The 20,468-nt window shown below is 38.2% G+C and overlaps 1 protein-coding gene across 1 annotated transcript; it reads right to left on the bottom strand.

Moving 5' to 3' along the window:
* Positions 1-1,946: 1,946 nt before the first annotated feature.
* On the bottom strand, positions 1,947-13,291 carry LOC128536103 (myelin and lymphocyte protein-like). The gene is made up of 4 exons (XM_053510263.1): positions 13,139-13,291; positions 8,390-8,557; positions 5,277-5,420; positions 1,947-2,492 (listed from the first exon to the last, which is right to left on the bottom strand). Exons 1-4 carry the CDS (start codon positions 13,229-13,231, stop codon positions 2,418-2,420), a joined length of 480 nt encoding a protein of 159 aa, XP_053366238.1. The 5' UTR covers positions 13,232-13,291; the 3' UTR covers positions 1,947-2,417.
* Between the last annotated feature and the right edge of the window lie 7,177 nt (positions 13,292-20,468).

Consider the following 20,468-nt stretch of genomic DNA (forward strand, 5'->3'; position numbering starts at 1 on the left):
AGGGGCGACAATCAGACATGCACAAAAAAAAGCCAACTCCTTAGAGTTTCTCAAGTTTTATTTACATAAGATCATATTTACAGTGTTGCTTACTGTGTTGTCAGGGCTTAGACCAGAGTGTGGTTTGTTTCATTCCATTACCCTTTGAAAATTAGATTTTGACGTTAAATAATTGCCGTACAGATGAGTAATAACACACAAGTAATTCAATTAGAAAATAGTCATAGATCATGATAATGAAGTGTAGTAGTGTCTACAACATGGAGTCCACTGCACAGTAGTGAAAGCTGATGTACTGATCTTACTGTGATGATGTTTCTGAGTTTAACAGCATGATATTGAGTCTCTGTGGTTCACCTGTAACTTATACAGATAAAAATAACATTTTACATCATGAAGCTCATAAGGTTAAGAGAAGGAAAGAGATTTCAACAGGGAAAGAGAAAAGACTGAACTAATCTACACATTTAAAAATAGAGATGGAGGGGAAAACTGATTCAGTTGAGTATTAGGATTCTTTTGTATGGGGATTCATGTATCTCCACTTTAAAATTTGAATCGCCATACAAATTGCATTGCCACCTAAGTATTGTGATAGTATCGTATTAGGTGGTCTCTGTTTAGAAAAGGATACAGAAGAAAAAGAAAGCTTAATTTGGTATTTATTCTCTAAAAAACTGAAATTATTTTCCGTGCATATTGCAGTATGTCGGGATGTTGGGTCAGAGCACAGGGTCCGTTATGACGCACCACCTGGAGTATAGAGTGTTAAGCATCTTGCTCAGCATTGGCATCTTGGTGTTTCTGGGGCTTGAACACTGACTTTCTAATCCGTAACCCAGTAAGACGCCATTTACCTCTATAAACTGAAAAATTTTGTTTAGAATACAGAATGTAATTTTGGTTAAAATTGGTTATCCTGTGTTTATTACACTCAGATGTCCTCCAGAGCTCTTTCGTCACTATCTTGAATGGAGCTTACTCTGCCTAAACCCTGGTTAATCCATAAATGGTCAAATGGGTGACGCCTAATATAGTTTGACTGTTCTTCGGAACACATATACTTTACTCAAAGACCAAATGGAAGTACAAAATTTTTGGATGGTCTGTGAGTATAATTAATTCCAATGCAAGGCATATTATCTTTAAAATAAGAATAAGAATGCTCTTTAAGGGTCTACGCAGCTGGGACAAGTCAAGTTCACTGATTCCAGTTAGCTGGTTAGTTAAAGGGAAGCATTGCAGACAGCTAGCGGGTTGACATCAGAAAATTCACAAGTTCACTCTCCTGTACAGTCGGATCTAGTTATTGAGACCAAAAAAGTTTTTGTAAAAAGCCAAAAACATGTTTATTTCTTTATGTCCATAAGGTGGAGATTTTAAAAAGGGGCTCTATGGAGATTGACTCAGGTTAGGAGCCAGCGTTGAATTAAACAGAGTTTGTCAGGTTGATTATTTTTTTATGATTGAGTGTAGTAAGCAGATTAAAAGGCAGGCGAGTCTGCTGGCAGCCGTGTTGTTGCTGTGGAACCACAGACAGCAAAAGTTCAGAATCTAGCCAAACATATCTGTAAGTAAAACTCATACACATGTAATACCGACCTCCATACTCAATTTAAAGCTGATCAGTTTGTTTCTGTCTTGCACTGAACATAACAATTTACCATGCTAATTATGCTAGCATGTCTATGGGATTTGTAATGTTATGTTAGCTTAGTGCTTATTGCTAGATAAAATTTGCTAAATGCTAGTTATTGTTAGCTGATAGTGAATTTTACAAGCACTTGTTAGTTGTATTTTGTATATCCTTAAGTTGATACTACAGTATATCATTGATTTGGGTTTTGACTAATTTGTGGGGGAACAATTTTTTCCATTTTTTATTGCAGTTTTATGTTCCTTTCTTAAGTAAACATCATAATAAGAGAGCTAGTATTTTAGTATTGAATCAGATGGACGAAGAAAAACAATATGTCGACCTCTAGAATGAAGACCTTACAAGTATTTATAGAGCTCTAGCTGGACTCGAATCCATTCTGTAAGTGTTAAATCAACACCAGGGACTTTGTTGTGAAACACACAAACAAGCACACACAAACAGAGAGAAAGAGACGCATATAACTTTTATTAAATCATGTTACTTACTCCAAAGTCTGTCAAAATGATATAAAAATTAATTTCTTCTCAGGTACAAAGATTTTTTTTTAATCCATGTCTTTTACTTTCTTATAAAATTTTTCTTTTTTTTTTATTTCCAAATAAAACGTTTTGTGTTAATATAATACAGAATTAATTTACATAAAACAATGATTATGTTAAACTATAATCTGTGATTAGAATGATCTAAACTCATCTGAAAGAAAGGATCAGATCAGAGAGGTGAGGGAGTGAGGAGACCAAGACGGCATGGCGTTTGTTCAGAACGATTTCCATCTGATGGCAGACAGAATACAGTGAACAAAGTAGAACAGTGTAGCAGTGTAGGAGAAGACCTGAAAAACACACACACACACAAACACAGATGTTAATCAGTTAATGCTGATTTGAGAAACAAATTTTAATCTGGTGACTGTTTCATGTGCTGTTGCATTTGCTCTTGGGTAATATTCATGCTTTGATAAATCTAAAATGCTGTTTAAAAGTGTCACATTCATCACGAGGTAGCCCTTTCCACCAAGGCAGTTGCAGAACTAGTTTGGAATTGGTGCCCAATTTTGAACCAGTTCTTTGTTTTTAGATAGCCAAAGCACCGGCTCTCAGGCAGGAAAAAAACGGTTTATGGCAACACTTTGCTTGGCTAGAACAAAAAACTGCTTACAGGATCATCAAAACCAACTAAAAGTTAGTGACCATCATCTTTAAAGAATGGACTCAACGGGCAGCTCAAATGCTTTCTAGTAATGATGGTTTTATCCCAAAGTAGACTTGCAAAGCCAGGAGAACTGCTTGCAAAGCCATATTGAAGTTGTGCCACTAGCTTTTTTCCCGCTAGCATTGCCGGTTAGCATTACATAAAAAGTAGATACTTACATGAACATCTACAGTGACGTAATTACTCTATAGCCCATTGAAAAGCAAGGCCTGTATGGCAGTACAGTAAAACCTCAGATTACGAGTAACTTGGTTTCGAGTGTTCCGCAAGACGAGCAAAGATTTTTAATAAATTTTGACTTGGAAAACGAGCATTGTCTTGGTTTACGAGCACCAAGTATTATGTATCATGCAAGCACTTCTTGATTTGACACCGAGCGTCACGTGATCACAACTGAGCCAACGATTTTTTCTCTCTCCTGCACTGCGGGTAATTAGCTCCCCTGCTGGGAGTGTGTGTGTTATGCGTGTGCGTAATTTGACACCGCGCCGGTTTGCACACACTCTCTCTCTCTCGTCGTTAGTGTGTGTCAGTGTTTGAGTGTGTGTGTTATGTGTGTGCGTGTGTGCGTGTAATTTGACACCGTGCCGGTTCACTCTCTCTTTCTCTCGCCTTTATTGTGTTTGTGTGTGTGTGTGTGTGCGTGTGTGAAACAGAGAGGGGGTGCTTTACTCACACACAACCGGCACAGTAGCAGCGCAGGAGAGAGAAAAACACAGAGCTAATAAATTTCATTTGCTAATTATTTCCACTAAATCAGTAATAGAACATACTGATGTGTGGACATGTGAACCTAGGTTAAAATATTTAAAAAGTTTGGTTCCTGTCACATTTCTAGGTATGCCTAGGTATTTTGGGGTGTGTAAAACCCACTGACGCTGGGGCTTGAACCAGGAACCTCAGATCCAAAAATTAACAAACTATAGACTAGCTATTTGAGCCACTACTCCCACATCAGCTTGTAAAAATTAGGGATGCACCGAAAGGAAAATTCTGGGCCGAAAACGAAACCGAAATTTTTGGATGCACTTGGCCGAAAACCGATACCGAAACCGAAACCGAAAATGGCTTCATTAAAAAACATGTTTAAAATATTTTCTTTTTGTTTGTATTTAAAAAACTACAAATTAATTAAAATTATTGCAACTTTGCTGTCCTCATCTGAAACTTTGAAGTGCTTCCAAACCGCCGACATACTCCGTGTTTGATGCGTAATGACAGCGCGAACGAGACGGGAGGATGGGAGAGGCGTGGCGACAATTTCGGCTTTTATTTTCGGCGCTTTCTTACGTTTCGGCCGAAACCGATAATGCTATTTCGGCCGAAAATTTTCGGCGGCCGAAATTTCGGTGCATCCCTAGTAAAAATAGTTCTACTTGAAGGTAGCTCGAGCACATAACTTTGGCTTCATTTAAACTCCCTTCTAGAAGCTCTTATAATGAAACTTGGCATTAGCACAGCTGGGTAACCGCCGCAAATATGGAGAGTGTTGGATTTCCAGATTAATCACATGTGTTAACGTGTTAATATTAACAGCCCTAATAATTTAGACAAAAGCCTTATAAATTTATTTTACTCTTAAACTTCATCACTTTCATATAGCTGGTTACTGTGGTCCGGTTATAGACAGGAGTGCACACTGTCTTATATAATTCTGCTTCAAAGTCTACATCTGAGGCTTTATTTAATGTTTTCAGTCATGAAAATGATATAAAGTGATATTATCGCTTTCTACACTCTTAGAACTTTCAGAATCACAGCATTGTTGTTCTTGTGTGATTCCTGTGTATGAATCGTTGTCCAGGAGTTTCTCAACTGTGGTATTTAATCTATATGCGTTTTTATTGTTTATCCAATAATATTCCATATAATGTTAAAGAATTCCAAATTAAATGTAAAGTTTGCCTTCACAGCTATGAAAAAAGAAGAAAAAATCTAAATGAACTAGGAACAAGACCAATATATCATAGAAGCACAAAACCAGAAGTAGTAGTAATAATTATCCTTTATTAATGACAAAACTTTAAACTTTAGACCTGACCTTGATCCCTTTGAGCTGTTTAAATATAGGCAACTATCAACCCTCCTCTTTACCTTCAAGATCCTAGAAAAGGTTGGTGCACAGCAGCTATTCTCATTTCTACACAGAAATTTCATAGAAACGTTCATTAAATGTATCAGTCAGGGTTTAGGCCTTTTTCTTTGGTTTCAGATAACTAGAGAATTAAAAGACAGACAACCAAATGGAGAACAATTCTACATAATGAACTAAATAATTGTTATAATAGAACAATAAAATCCAATGTATTACAGCTTTGTCTTGGTGTGTGTGTGTGTGTGTGTGTGTGTGTGTTAGCGTGTATGTGTGACTGTTTGATGTGTGCGAGTATGTGCGTGTCCTTACCACTGCTGCGATGTCGATTTGATAATATCTGAACCTGTCCACTGGAAAGACCATGGTGTTGTTCTTCATGTTGAGTGTGATGGTGGCGAGAGGAACCGAAGCACTGAGATAGAACATAGCTGCCAGGAGGTGGTACACAAAGTCCTACACACACGCACACAGAAAACTAACTTTAGTAAATGTAGTTAAATGAGTGATTTCTGTAATGCACACTTACATATTAAATATCAAGTGTTGACACAGACACACACACACACACACACACACACATATACACACACATAAAGACTTTTTAATTTCAGCCTCTTCCTTTATATGTGGGTTAGATTTAACACTCAACCTAGATACATCATCCCTCATGACTAACTACATTTACATTAGCTACTGGTACTACATACCACTAACGAGGTGTTTGGTGTTTGTTGAAGGGTGGGTATTGAGTTCTTCTAGCAGAGAAGAGCTACAGAATGTTTAAAAGGTGGAAGAAACAGAAGGGCAATGTTTGAGGGAAAGGGTCTGGAAACTCCAGTTATGTTCAAAAGTTAATGTGTTGTTTGTAAAAGCACAATAAAAATAATCTGTTCAAAGCGGGTCTCTGTATTAGTCAAAAACAAGCTCAGAGAGACAACATATTTTGACCTAGCCATTATTTACTTAACAAAAATGAAACCAAAAAGAGGGAAAAACATGAGTACAATACTAAGTACCCCATTACTGATTGCACAGGTTTTAAGAGGGTAAGTTGCAGCCAGGTGCTGCGGATCATCAGCCATTCATAATTTCCATACTTCTATGAATGCAGAAGTTTTGGCAGTTTCCTGGTCTGAAGCATTCAGATGTCAAGAGGTAAGGACATAAGCTATGAACTTAGAGAAGCAAATGTTTCTGCACATTCATCTGGAAATAAAACCATTTCCAAACAATTTGGAGTTCAACACTTATTCACATTCAAGACAGTTGCCAAAATGACCATGTAATGGTCAAAGAAATACATAAAAAAAACAAGAGCTACATGTCAGACCTTACAGGCCTCACTGAGCATTTTAAATGTTAAAGTATATGAGAGAACAATTGGAAGACGACTGAACAAGTGCAGTTTGTTTGGAAGGTTTGGCAGGAGAAACCTCTTCTGTCCAAAAAGAACAAGCACGACTGAGGTTCAAACCAATACCAAAATATCATCAAGGCAAATATGAGGCCACCTGTCCGACAGCTACCTGTGGAAATTGCGTCATGCGACAGGAAAATGATCCGAAGCACACCAGTAGCTCTAAATTAGAATGGCTGTAAAATAAAAGAATGAAGGTGTTCGAATTGCCTAGTCAAAGTCCAGACCTCAACCCAAAATGCTGTGGTGGGGCCTTGAGAAACCCGTCCATAAGCGAATGCCCAAAAACTAAAACGAAGAACAAAATTAACTAAGAGACTGATAAAGTCATACAGGAAACGATTATTTCAAGTTATTGCTGCTAAAGGTGTATCTGCAAGCTACTGAATCATGGGCGTACTTTGTATTGCCCACATGTTTTTGTTCTTTTAGTTATATACTGTAAATAATTACACTGTACAAAATGTTGTTGTTCATCTGATGATTTATTATGATGTTTTTACACAAAAACACTTCAGAGGAGATTGTGTTTAGCCAGGCCATCTAGTCTAGAGTTCAAGACAGTTGATTCAGAAATAAGATAAGGTTTGTGTTGTAACAAACATGGTGCAACTAAGATTGAGTTGAAAACAAATTTAGACACATTTAATACGCCCATTAAACCCTGGCCATGATTTATATTTACTTTGAAAACACTCGTGTTTCCACAAATGAGACAACTAATTGACATAAACTGACAGAAACTTTATGTCAACACTACAAAATCAGAAATGCAAAAGTCACTGGACTGCCGAAGCAACAGAACCGTGTAGACAGTACACATAACCAGATGTCTACCTTATAACCAGCATATAAAATTACAAAAACTCAGAACACCTTAACATAAAGCTCAGGAACCTGATTTGTGCAGCTGCATAACTCAACTCTGATTACGTTAACATCAATAAATACTATTTAATACAAAACAGTGCTTTTAATATTTACATTTCCCAGTTTGAATCAAAATGGCAGTATGTGTCAAAATAATATATATAATATATAAAAAATATACCGCACCAGTGTATTTATTTACAGTGAAACCTCGGTGTTCCGCAAGACGAGCAATTTTTTTTTCATTTTAAATTTTGACTTGGAAAATGAACAAGTCTTGTTCGAGTACCGAGTATCATGTATCACGCATGTGCTTCTTGTTTTGATGCCAAGAGTCACGTGATCACAACTGAGCGAACGTTTTTTCTCTCTCTTGCGCTGCCGAATTGTGGGTAATTGCCTGCCCTGCTAGGTCTTAGTGTGCATCTCTTACTGGTATAATCAACATCAGTGCACCTGTGTACTTTACTGTTAACTACAACACTGTGACCATGTGTGTGTGCGTAAAACATATTTTACTTTGTTTCTGTATGCATGTGTGTACAGCGGGTTTAAAACAAAAGAAAGTCTAATTAGAGATGTTAAAAATCCATTTCCTCCCTTTGCTCAAGGCTTAGTCTGCTCTTTGCCTGCTGTGTGTCTGTGTCTGAGACCCCTTCCACTTTCGCCTTTCACAAGTGTGAAAAGAGTGGAGGAAGGGTAATTGTGTAAGACAAGAAGAGGAAGAGAGGAGCTTACTTTACACACACACAGAGCGCCTGCGTGCACAAATGGAAACACTTATCTGTTGGGATTTATTTTTACTTTTTTTAAAGGTAACGTGCAGGTTAATTTGTTTTATTTTTACTTTCTATTTTGTGTTAATAATTTTTATAGGTTTTTTTGGGGGGTGTGGAATGAATAATTTGAGTTTCCATTATTTCTTATAAAAAAAATTAAATTTGCTTTACGAGTGTTTTGGAATATGAGCCCACTTCCGGAACGAATTATGCTCGTAATCCAAGGTTCCATTGTATTTATTATTAACATTATTGACAAGGAAAGAGTTTCTCTGGAGATATTCTTGCTAAGTGAATATTATGATAATGATGATGATGCGTGGTGTATGTGTGTGTGTGTTAGTGCTTATGCTCACCGCAGTGGCCCAGGCTCCTTTGTTCTTATGTGCTCCACAGGCGAAAATAATGAGCCACAAGAAGGTCATGACAAAACAGAACACGGAGACGAACATCACCCAGCCCTGAGGGTTCTCCGGCTGCACATAAGTTGAGGCCACCAGGATCCATACCAAGCCACCGAATATCTAAGGCACACACATGTACATACACACACAACTAGTTAAGTGTGCACTACAAACTTCAAATTATTACTCATTATTTTCTGGTGGAACCTGTCAGGTGCTTTTCATTAAGTCCCCACCTAAATTTATAGAAAAAAGGGTTCTTTAGGCTTAATTAATTTTAAAATTAATTAATAATTAAGGTTCATTATAATTTGTAGGATTGGAAATTACCCAATACGATATTATTATGACACCTGGGTGTCGATTTAATTTGTATTGCGATTCTGTAAGTATCAAGCTTTTATACACATCCCGATTTGATCATTTTTTCCCCAGATGTGTATGTGTGTGTGTGTTTGTGTGTAAGTCATCCTACACAGTAGCCCCCTCCCTCACCCTCTTCTCTCGCACACACACACACACACACACACACACACACACTCACACAAACACTGCTCTTGCGTTATTCTTTGCAGTTAAATTTGTTTTATTTTTACTTTACAGCAGTGATACAGCAGATTCCGTTAGTGTGTGTGCGCGCTCGAGTGTCATTAGAGAGGTTCCTTGTAAAAGAAGTTTTGCGATAGCAGTGTTTAGTGTGTGTGTGTCTGTGAAGGTTTATTCCCACACAGTAGCCCCCTGTAGCTACTGTGTGAGTCGAGAGGAGGGAGGTAGTAGGAAGTGGTTCTTCACAGTAACCCCCCTCCCTTCTCTCGTCTTACTTCAGCTTCAGACACACATGCGCGCGTTCGTGCACACACACAAATGGAAACACTGCTCTGTCGGGATTCTTTTTAAAGGTAAAGTACAATACATAAATTACAGAATCATTTTTAAATTATTTTGGAGTTAGTGTGGCAATACATGAATTGCCACTCAAAAGAATGACGATATATTATTGAATTGATTTTTCCTCCATCTCTAATTATTAGCATTCCCCTTAAAGAGTTCAAGGTAGGATTTCTTTCCCATAAACTCTCACTCAGTATAAAGGTTCCTCATTTGTCTTTTTTTTTTTTAATATAAAGGTTACTTATTTATCATTTAATCAAGGGTTCTCTGCTGCCCAAAAGGGGGCCCTGTTTGGTAGAGTTCTTTCTAATAACCCATAAAGGATCTAAGTAAGTTTTCTAAGTATTTTGTTTTTAACAAGAGACATAAATAAATTGTAGATATCTCCAGAGTAATAATGTGTGTAATAATCACAAAAATAAATAAAATGAACTAAAGCTCTGTGATGTAACACTAGAACAGTGTTAAAATGTAAACGCTTCAGGATCAGGCTACACTAAACACACACTCATGCATTTAAACACATGCATGCAAGGATACTGTACACACACCACACCATGTAATATCATCTTATTACTGAACAGCATTGTGAACATACACACAACAGTATTAATAATAAATGTGTCTCACATACTCTATTTTGTATTTTTCACAAACAAAAACCCTAAAACCTCAAAAAATGTCAGTAAAATACTCTGAAACTCATTTCGCCAGGAATTAGGATCAACTCTATCGTGCTGCGTTTATCTTCATAGCACATGATGCTGTCAGTAATTAGATCAACAGAAAACAAACCCTAACCCACATGAAACTAAATCCTCACACTTGCTAGCACTCTGATGCCACGCCCTGAGGACGATCCACACACCTTGCCATGCTGCTCACTTTCTCAGCTCTGAAGGTTAAAGCATAGTTGTCATAAAAGCTTGGAGTGGGATTCTGAAAATAAGGGCATTGGTTCTGTGTGCGTACACACACACACACATCGCCCCTGTTGCACATGCCCAGCCATTTTGTCTAACACTAACCATACACCTTAACCTGCATGGCTCAGGTTCTCCATATTCCAGTGTGAAAGTTAAACAACAGATGCATGTGACTGTATTTATTCCAGTTAATACAGCTGACATTTAAAATATTCACCCAAACAAAAAAATGTAATAGGGCCAACCTTACCCACCAGTATGGCAGCAGGAGGTACTGTAGCATAGAACTCTGTGCTCTATACATACAGTAAACAGTCTACTGTCTAAATTGGGGCGCCTTCTTTACTAGATCCAAATTTCTCGTACTTCCATCGAGAATTCCATGCGCCCTTCGTCATTAGGGCCCTGGTTAATCAGTTCCATCCAGCCCTCACTATGACCCCCATGCGCGCAGTAAAATTATTTACACACAATAATTGATCAAAATTAATAATAATTAAAAATCAAAAAAGCAATGTATCACTATTTTTTTATAAGAACACTCAGGGGCATACAAACCTAAATAAAAAAGAATACAACAAAACTAACGCAATATTATGGGAAATGCAACAGTCATGCAGGAGCCGTGCAACAAAGATATTGTATGCGGGCTCCTGGGTACACTTGTATTGCCAAAGCTTAGAAGCAAGTCCCAAAATAACAACAGAAATACACACACACACCCATACACAAAATAATAATAATACACACATTTAACTCTACGGGCAAAAATAAATTGATGATAGTGATTAAAACTACTGAAAAGGAAGGAAAGCAAAAAGCAAAGGATAATAATAATAATAAAATAAAAGGAGAAAGTACATTGAAAGAAGAATTATTATTGATGCAAAAGAAGGCGAGACAAAGAATTAAAGACAGTGAATATACTGTAAAGTGGGATTGTGCTGCTTGCATGGTTATAATTTCCTCTCTCTCTCTCTCTCTCTCTCTGTACCTCTCTCACATGCCCTATTCTCTCTTACTTAAGTTTTTTTCTTTGAAGTTGAGTTCTCTTAGGAATATAAAAGTGATACATGATTAAACTCAATGCAGATTGTTAATATCACTTTAAATATTCATATGTATTTCCCTCTTCAGATAATACTATATCACTGCCCTCACACACTCTTTAATAGCATGTATGTAACTTTGCTGCAGTCTGTAAATACATTTGAATGACTATTTATTGTATTATATTGTTAATCTATTCAGCACTATGACTTTCCAATTATTATCCCTTCTTTTGTGTTTGACTGATGCCTTAACGCAACTGTAAATGGATTATGCAGATGTCCTTTCTCCTCACTTGGAGAGAAAAAAGTGGTGCAGCTTTATGCTGGTGAGCTCCAGCCACAACACACCTGTGTAGCGATGTAGCGATTCGCCCTGAAAATAAAAGCAGTTTATAGCTGACTTGGAAGAAAGAGGCTGAAGCGTCTTCCACGGACAATTGCTTTAAATATAAAAACATCCTAATCCCTACCCTCGCTGTGACTCACCAGTTTTTTAACACGAAGGTTTGTTCAAGCATCACGTCCCCGTATGAACCATAGAGGCTCTCTATTTAGCAAACATGACATAGCTTTGACACATTTTTTTTTTTAGGTAATGATATTTGTGTCACTGAGCTAATATTTACATTATCTAAATAACCCTCCTGTCAGCATACCAACAGGTTATAACACCTGTTGTTTGGGTGTTTCCATGGTTACTGTATGTCTCAGAAATGTTTCATCGCACTTATTGCTCTTTATTCAAACGTTTCTGCATGCAGTAGCCTACAAATTTTTAACCTGTTTAAACAGTATATTAGAGGCATAACCTGAACACATAGTTACACTCGTTGTCATGATTACATTCCTGCATTGATTTCTAATTATTTTTCCCTATCCTTCTCGTTTCTTTTTCAGCCCCTCTTTCACCCTCTGGCTCCTTGTCTTTCTCTCTCTCTATCTCTTTCCCCCTGTCTGTCTGTCTGTCTGTCTGTCTCTCTTACATTCACATACACACACCTCTCGGATCAGATAGTGATACTGATATGTGGCCCTGAGCTCGAGCTTCACAACACAAAACAAAAACACACAAAAACAGTGGGATCATGTTATTTTCCGTTTGGATTTGTTAGTGTTCCCAGCGCCGGACTCACCCAGGCAATGTCAAATTAATTAACCTTCAGTGTTTCACACCGACAGCACTGTCTCACCACACACCCTCACCTCTCTGACCCCAGTCACTCATTTATCCACATCTGTAATTTAAAAGTAACATGTTCATGTTTAATTAACAATTATATCTAATGTGTTTAATGAATGTAACATCTAAGGTATTTCATTAACATTAACACTACTGTACAGTCCTTAAGATTGACATGAGCGGTGTTTAACCAGGTTTGTGGTGTTCAGATAATTCTCTCCATTCACAAACAATAATAAACAAACTCGTAACTCTACAGTGTTACATTTGTATATTTGAGTTGTAAAAACTCTAAGTGCAGAGTTTACATAAATATGTTCTGTTTCTGTGTGTGTGTGTGTGTGTTTTTTTACGGTTCTCATTAACTCGATGTGAAGTAACCATGCGCAACTGACCTGCTCTCCCTGAGAGCACTAATGTTACACACACACACACACACTCATTAGTGCGTCCTATATTTCCAATAAAAGGTCATTTATAATCATGATTACCCGAGTGCGCAGTGAGAACAGGTGAACGTCAAAACTTTTCAGCGTGTGAGAAAGTTACCTTCAGTAACTTCATCCTCCGGTAATTGCCATACATTTCCGATAATAATAATAATAATAATAATATTAATAATAATAATAAGTCCGACAGGAATTCCTTTTACCAGTTCGGGGAGGTAGAAGATCTCCGGCGCAGTGGTGCAGATCCCGATGCCGCTCGGCAGGTTGGCCATTGACTGCACCGTCGCCGCTGCCATCCCTTCGCTCGCGCTCTAACGGAGTCACAGAGTAACGGAGCGCACAGAGTAGCGCGCGCCTCTAGTCTAGCCTTGATATACCTCTCCGCGCGCACACTGCTGTAGTCACACCTCTTCTCTCCGGGCAAGGGCGCGCGCGCGCACACACACACACACACACACACACACAAGCGCGCGCGTAGTTATGGAAAGCCGTCAAGGTCAAAATATAATCCTAACCTGCCCTATATTCTTCCTCTCTTAACACCTCAACCACTGATACTCTTAACACAGGTGTACCCCAAGGCTGCAACCTCAGCCCATTCCTGTACTCCCTCTATGCCTGTGACTGTAAAGATTTACCTCGGCATGCAAATTTAATCTGCTCCAGAAAAGAGTTAAGTCGAAAATTTGTATTGTGAAACACATGTTCCCAAAGGAAATTATGCTAATGCGGATAATTTGTTCCAACCCAGAAAATATTACCAATATTATCCATTTTTAAAACTATAATCATTTTTTTTGCATATTAAACAATCAAAACATTGATAAAAGGCATTTCAGTTAAGTAAAATATGAAATAAATAGACATTAAACTTCACTTAATCTTAATTTATGATTCCTTTTGGCACCTGCTGCTTTAAAAACGAAACTGAAAGTGACTCCCTTTCCTTCTTGCTACCTTCCTTGGTAACAACCTTGGAATCCCTAGTGCTATGGCTTTACTAAATAAATAAAAAAAACCTTATAAAAATAGGTAACCTTGCTTCGCTTGGCTTCCCACTGACACAAACAAACAAGTTTTAAAAGGCTCCCAGACATATGCTAAAAATTATTCATATGCTGAGGCAAATTTATTTAAAAAATTTCAGTTCTTTAGGTAAATTATGTGCTTGGGGATAGCAGAAAGCTTACGTGATTTATCTAGCTGATGCTTTGCCCTGACAATACCGAGAGGCTGAGTTTCTGACTGTCTGGAAGCTCTAAGCTCAAACGCACTGCTACAAAGCGTTTTAAGCCTAAAACACTCCTTTAACCATCTTAAACTGGCCAAATGTACAGCAATACAGATGATAAAATGAAGCAGAAACAAATGAATGATGAATAACTATCGTAGAACTATTTTTTCGTTGTTATGCTGACGACACGCAGCTTTATGTTAAAACTGCTCCAAGCCCCTCTGAAGCCCTTTCGAACCTTACTGCATGCCTTGAGGAGATAAAGGCATGGATGAACAATAACTTTCTACAGTTAAACAGCAATAAAACTGAGGCACTTCTTGTTGGAACCCCTCATCAGATCCTTTCTTTTCCCATATCTCAGTTCACTTTGATGGTCAGGTTATCACTTTGTCTCCCACATTCACCAACCTGGGGGTTTGGTTTAATCCACAGCTGACTTTTAGTGAACATATAAAACGCCTATGTAAAACATCAGTTTACCATCTAGGAAATATCTCCAAACTCCGCCCCCTTTAACACTCCCAGTGTCACGATCTGGGTGTATTGGCAGGTGTTGAACGCCGTGGGCGGAAGGAGCAGGCATAGAGGCAGAGGGGTGGTGTAATCAAAAAAAGAGTCTTTTTAATAATAATTAAACAAAATATAAATAAAGATACAAACAAAGAAACAAACAAACTTAAACGATACTTAACTTTGTGCTGACAGGGGCTCTCTGGTAAGACACAGATAGGGCAAGACACATAACACGCCCTGCGGCGAGACACATAACACGCCCTGCGGCGAGACACATAACACGCCCTGCGGCGAGACACATAACACGCCCTGCGGCGAGACACATAACACGCCCTGCGGCGAGACACATAACACGCCCTGCGGCGAGACACATAACACGCCCTGCGGCGAGACACATAACACGCCCTGCGGCGAGACACATAACACGCCCTGCGGCGAGACACATAACACGCCCTGCGGCGAGACACATAACACGCCCTGCGGCGAGACACATAACACGCCCTGCGGCGAGACACATAACACGCCCTGCGGCGAGACACATAACACGCCCTGCGGCGAGACACATAACACGCCCTGCGGCGAGACACATAACACGCCCTGCGGCGAGACACATAACACGCCCTGCGGCGAGACACATAACAGGGGGACAAACACAACAGGACATAAACGAGGTGTGGAGCTGAAACGAGACACTAGGGAGAACGGGAGACACTAGAGACACAGGAGACACAGGAGACACAGGAGACACAGGAGACACTAGAGACACTAGAGACACTAGAGACACTAGAGACACTAGAGACACAGGAGACACAGGAGACACAGGAGACACAGGAGACACAGGAGACACAGGAGACACGTAACGACGAGACGAGAGACCAAGAGAGGGACAGGACAAGGGCTAAAGACATGGCAATCAGCTAGGCATGGCTTCTAGCTAAACATGGTTAAGCACTGCTTAACCATGGCAGTTAGCTACACATACACCTAGCTAAGCATGTCTTCAGCCCCAACATGCACTAAGCTATACTTACCTAATAGCTAAAACACACTAGGGAATAGGGGCTCAGAAACACAGACAAGGATACCCAGTGGCTAGGCGAGGCAGCCCTCCAAGACTAAGGGAGGCAGCACTCACAAGCTAGTCGTTACTCCCAAGCCAGGAGGGACAGCACTCTAAACCTAGGCACACTGGAACACTAGGGGTAGAGGAAACACAGGACAGCTAGAGACACAAAGGGGTTAAGGCTAGAAGCATGCTAGTTACTGTAACACAATATAGATCTTAGCTAAGCACGCTCCTAGCCCCACACACACCTAACTACTTACCTGCTCTAGCTAACCACAAGAACACAGGAGGACAGGACTGAATCAGCTCCACTAACACAGACACACAAAACATACACAGAGACATTGCCGGTAAGAGAGCCCAAGTCAACACAACTAAAATCAAAGTACAAACTAAACATAAAACTAAACAGAACAAAAGCCCACACATGTGACAGTGGTAATACCCAAAAATGCTCGACCCAGTTTCCCAGTCTAAACAGCTATTTATAGATTGGTTGATGGCTACCTCGGTTCAGGTGTGCACTGCATCACCTGACCGAGGTGCCTGCTGGGAAACTGAGTCGGCCAACAAAAACTACAAACTAAAAACAGTGACCTCTAGTGGAGGACCCTTACACCCAGATGCAGAAAAACTTGTTCATGCCTTCATATCATCAAGGCTGGATTACTGTAATAGACTCCTTGTTTGGATCCCTGTCAAGGACATTAAAAAATTACAATACATCCAAACTAGTGCCGCTAGAATTTTAACGAAAACCAGGAAATTTTAACACATCACTCCCATTCTCCAATCACTACACTGGCTTCCTGTCTCATCCCGCGTTGAATTTAAAATGTTGATGTTAACACATAAATGTCTCTCTGGTCAGGCACCATCTTATCTGCAAGAGCTGATCTCTGTACAATATTCTGACCGCACGCTTAGGTCATCTGGAAGTATGCTTCTCAAAGTTCCATTTACTAGACTCCGTACCATGGGGGACCAAGCCTTTTGCTTAGTTTTACCACAGCTCTGGAATCGCCTTCCTGTCCATCTGAGAGCCACACAAAGCCTTGACTCATTTACATTTACATTTAGCATTTGGCAGACTCTCTTATCTAGAGTGACTTACAAAAAGTGCTTTAATGTTTACAACATTGGATACATACTTACACTGGGTTAACTAGGTTAATAACTAAGTGCCATTAGTCCAACACAACTGGGAAGAGTTTTTTATTTTTTATTTAATTTCTTTTTTTTTTGGGGGGGGGGGTGTAGGGGTTAGTCCATGTACTTGAGAAACAGATGCGTCTTGAATCGTCGTTTAAAGATAGTCAAAGCTCAGCTGTATGGACATTTAGAGGAAGTTCATTTCACCACCTAGGTGCCAGAACAGAAAAGAGCCTGGATAAATGCCGTCCTCGATCCCTGAGAGATGGTGGGATGAGGCGAGCAGTGCTGGAGGATTGGAGGGAACGTGGTGCAGTGCGTGGTGTAATTAGCGCAGAGAGGTAAGTGGGTGCTGGGCCATTTTTAGCTTTGTAGGCAAGCATCAGTGTTTTGAATTTGATGCGGGCAGCTACAGGAAGCCAGTGCAGGGAGCGGAGGAGTGGGGTGGTGTGGGAGAACTTAGAAAGGTTAAAAACGAGACGTGCTGCTGCATTCTGGATCAGTTGCAGAGGACGAATCGTGGACAGAGGCAGGCCTGCAGGAGTGAGTTGCAGTAGTCCAGTCTTGAAATAACAAGGGACTGAACAAGCACCTGAGTAGCCTGTGAAGAAAGAAATGGGCGAATTCTTATGATATTGTAAAGAAGAAATCGTTTAAAGCTAATTTGAAGACTTTTTTATTCAAGAAAGCTTACAACTGTTGATGTGGTTTTATTTTAATTGTTTATTTTAATGTTTATTTTAATAGTTTTATTTTAATGGTTTTATTTTAATTGTTTTAATTGTTGATGTGGTTTTATTTTTATCTAATGTTAGCACTGAGATTTAATGAATGAAAAGTGTGTTATAAATAAATTGTATTATTATTATTATTATTATAACTAGTTCTAATATTTCTGATAGAGCTTACAAAATGAAACAGCAAATTAAATTCCCCCAGAAAAGTTCTGTTGAGTCTACCATGACCTGGTGAAGAACTCAGTGTTTTGTTTCACCTGCTGGGAAATCAATCAGGAAAAGCAGACATATTGAAATGAAACCATGAATTTTATATTATTATTAGTTGAATGTTGTAATTTTATGGTAACATGGTAATGTTAGTATAAGGTTGCTGAAATGTTTACATTTACAGCAAGTGGAAGATGCCCTTATTTAGAGCAACTTACATTTTTATCTTTACTTACATTATATAGTACATCTGAGCAATTAAGCGTTAAAGGCCTTACTCAAGGGCCCAACAGAGGCAACTTGGTGGTGGTGAGATTATTATTTACAGTCACTAGCGGCAGGAAAAAAACTTAATATTTCAACTTTTATAATTGCTAGCTTTATCTTTTAAAAGTAAAGTTAGGTACCAACTTACTTTCTAACAAGAATGGTAGTTAAGATAAGTAATTTTGAGGATTACAAATGTCTAATGTGTGAGCTACAGTAATTGACCTTGGGCATACATTCTAAACACTGTTTGGTGCTTCACAGAAGAACCTCATAGAACCAAATAAGAAAGTGACTTTTCATTAAAAAAAAAAATATATATATATATTAAATTATAGGGTTAATAATAGATTATAAAAAACAATATACATAACGTTAATAACTTGTTGAAGAACAGTTTTTTAAATAACTCTTTTTTACTCTTTTATAACTCTGTTTTTACTCTTTTATAACTATTTCAAAATGTTTCCATTTTGGGTAAATAATTCTCGATGTCAGGCAAGTAATTATCTCTATAAAAGTCAGGCACTAAATTTATGGTTAAGCAAGTTTTTCCTCTAGGAGGCACCTAGAGGCGAAATGGAAATTTGGGGAAATGGGCAAAATATCTGGCAAATAAATTCAACAATATGTGCATTTACTTAATGTTTGTTCCTTTTTACTATATGATCGATTATTACTTTTAAAAAATGCTTTTCACCCCAGCTTTAATGCAGTATCTGGTACAAAGACACTGGATTCCTTGTGTTGACTAACTCTTGTAACCACACAGACGTATATATAAAATTTGAACATTGTTGCACAGAATGTTATTATAATAAATTACTAATAAGGTTAGATTGTACTTTATAGGCTATAAGAATATGCTGTCTTCCTAACACTAGGAACACAGTGTTCCTCTGGACAGCGATGCAATATCAGAGGCTTTAGAGCGATTTCACCTCAACTGTTTCAAGGTTTAGTTTTTGACTATTTAAAGTCTCTCTAAATGAGTGTACTGATTTCCATGCAAAATTTTATGGAAATTTTTTTTTCAAATTCACTGATGTTACCAAACTTGCTAATAATAAAAACATTGCTCAGATGATTTTTTAAAATTTGCATTCTGATGTATTTTTACATGTGAATCATGTGATCATGCAAGATTGTAGCATTAGTAAATTCACTGTTAAAAATTAAATCAGCAATTCTGAGCACTTCATCTTTTTTATTCTATTTTGGAGAATCAATGCTGCTGATGTTGCAGTTGGTGCTGGGTTTTCCTCCCAAAGGTGCTCATCCCTAAAACACAAAAGAGTGTCCTGTTGTTAAAGTAATGATAAAATAAATAATGTTGTAGAAGTTAAAAAAAAAAGCATTGCATGTCTTTGGACTGTGGGAGGAAACGAAGTTCCCAGAGGAAACCTACCAAGCACGGGAAGAACATGCAAACTCCACACGCAGGGGATTCAAACCATCAACCCTGTGACCATGAGGCAACAGAGCTACCCAGTACACTGACATTCTAACTAAAACTTATTATTATTTGTATTATTATTGTTGTAATTGTGAGTTGTGTATATATTGTATGCAGGCTGTGTGGTTTGTTAAACAGTTTATTTGTGATTTCTTCATAAAACATTAACATGTGAAAATATTTGCAGGAAAAGAATCTGTTAATAAAATCACATAAACATTTCTTCAGCTTTAGATGGCGCAGAAATTCAGAATAAAACATTGCTTCTTGCTTTTTTAAAAAATTTTTTCCTGTATTATTTTCTTCACTCCTTTTCTTTTTCACATGCCGTGTTTGACACAGATAGGGAAAGCCCTGAACACACACTTAATGTGGGCGTTGGCAGTGTTCAGGAAAGAGGCAGTGAAGAAAAAACACAAACAAACAACTCAAGAACAAACGAAGTTAGAATAAGACCTACATGTTTCTCTGTGTCTCTGTGTGCATGTCGTTTACATACAGGGACTGTGAACCAGCTTAGTGTGGAGTCGAGCACCACGTTGTTCTTTCATACATTTTGAAAATGTAAAAAAAACCTTATAACAATGCAACAGAAAGGGAAACTGCTGAGTATAAATGATTAAATGTGTGGACAGAAAAAAATACAATGTTTTTAATATATTTTTTGGGTTTATATAACTTTAATTAATAAAGATAAAAAAAAATTTATAATCTCATCTTTAAAAGAAAGCTGGGGTCAAAGGTCAGGGAATAATAAAGAGTGGGGAACTTTGGGATTCGATGTGACAACATACAAATTTTCTCACATTTTTTAAAACTTGTTTCTTTATTTTTTTACTTTTGTAATTTTTATCCTGTTTTGCGACAATGACCATTATTAAAAGTGCTATAATTT

Source organism: Clarias gariepinus, chromosome 13, assembly GCF_024256425.1.
Source record: "Clarias gariepinus isolate MV-2021 ecotype Netherlands chromosome 13, CGAR_prim_01v2, whole genome shotgun sequence".
NCBI lineage: Eukaryota > Metazoa > Chordata > Actinopteri > Siluriformes > Clariidae > Clarias > Clarias gariepinus.

Coding starts and splice junctions, on each gene's coding strand:
- LOC128536103 (XM_053510263.1), bottom strand. CDS start 13,231: ATGGCAGCGGCGACGGTGCAGTCAATGGCCAACCTGCCGAGCGGCATC. Junction 8,558..13,138: donor TCTTCTACCTCCCCGAACTG/GTAAAAGGAATT, acceptor TGTGTGCCTTAG/ATATTCGGTGGCTTGGTATG. Junction 5,421..8,389: donor AAGGAGCCTGGGCCACTGCG/GTGAGCATAAGC, acceptor GCGTGTGTGTAG/GACTTTGTGTACCACCTCCT.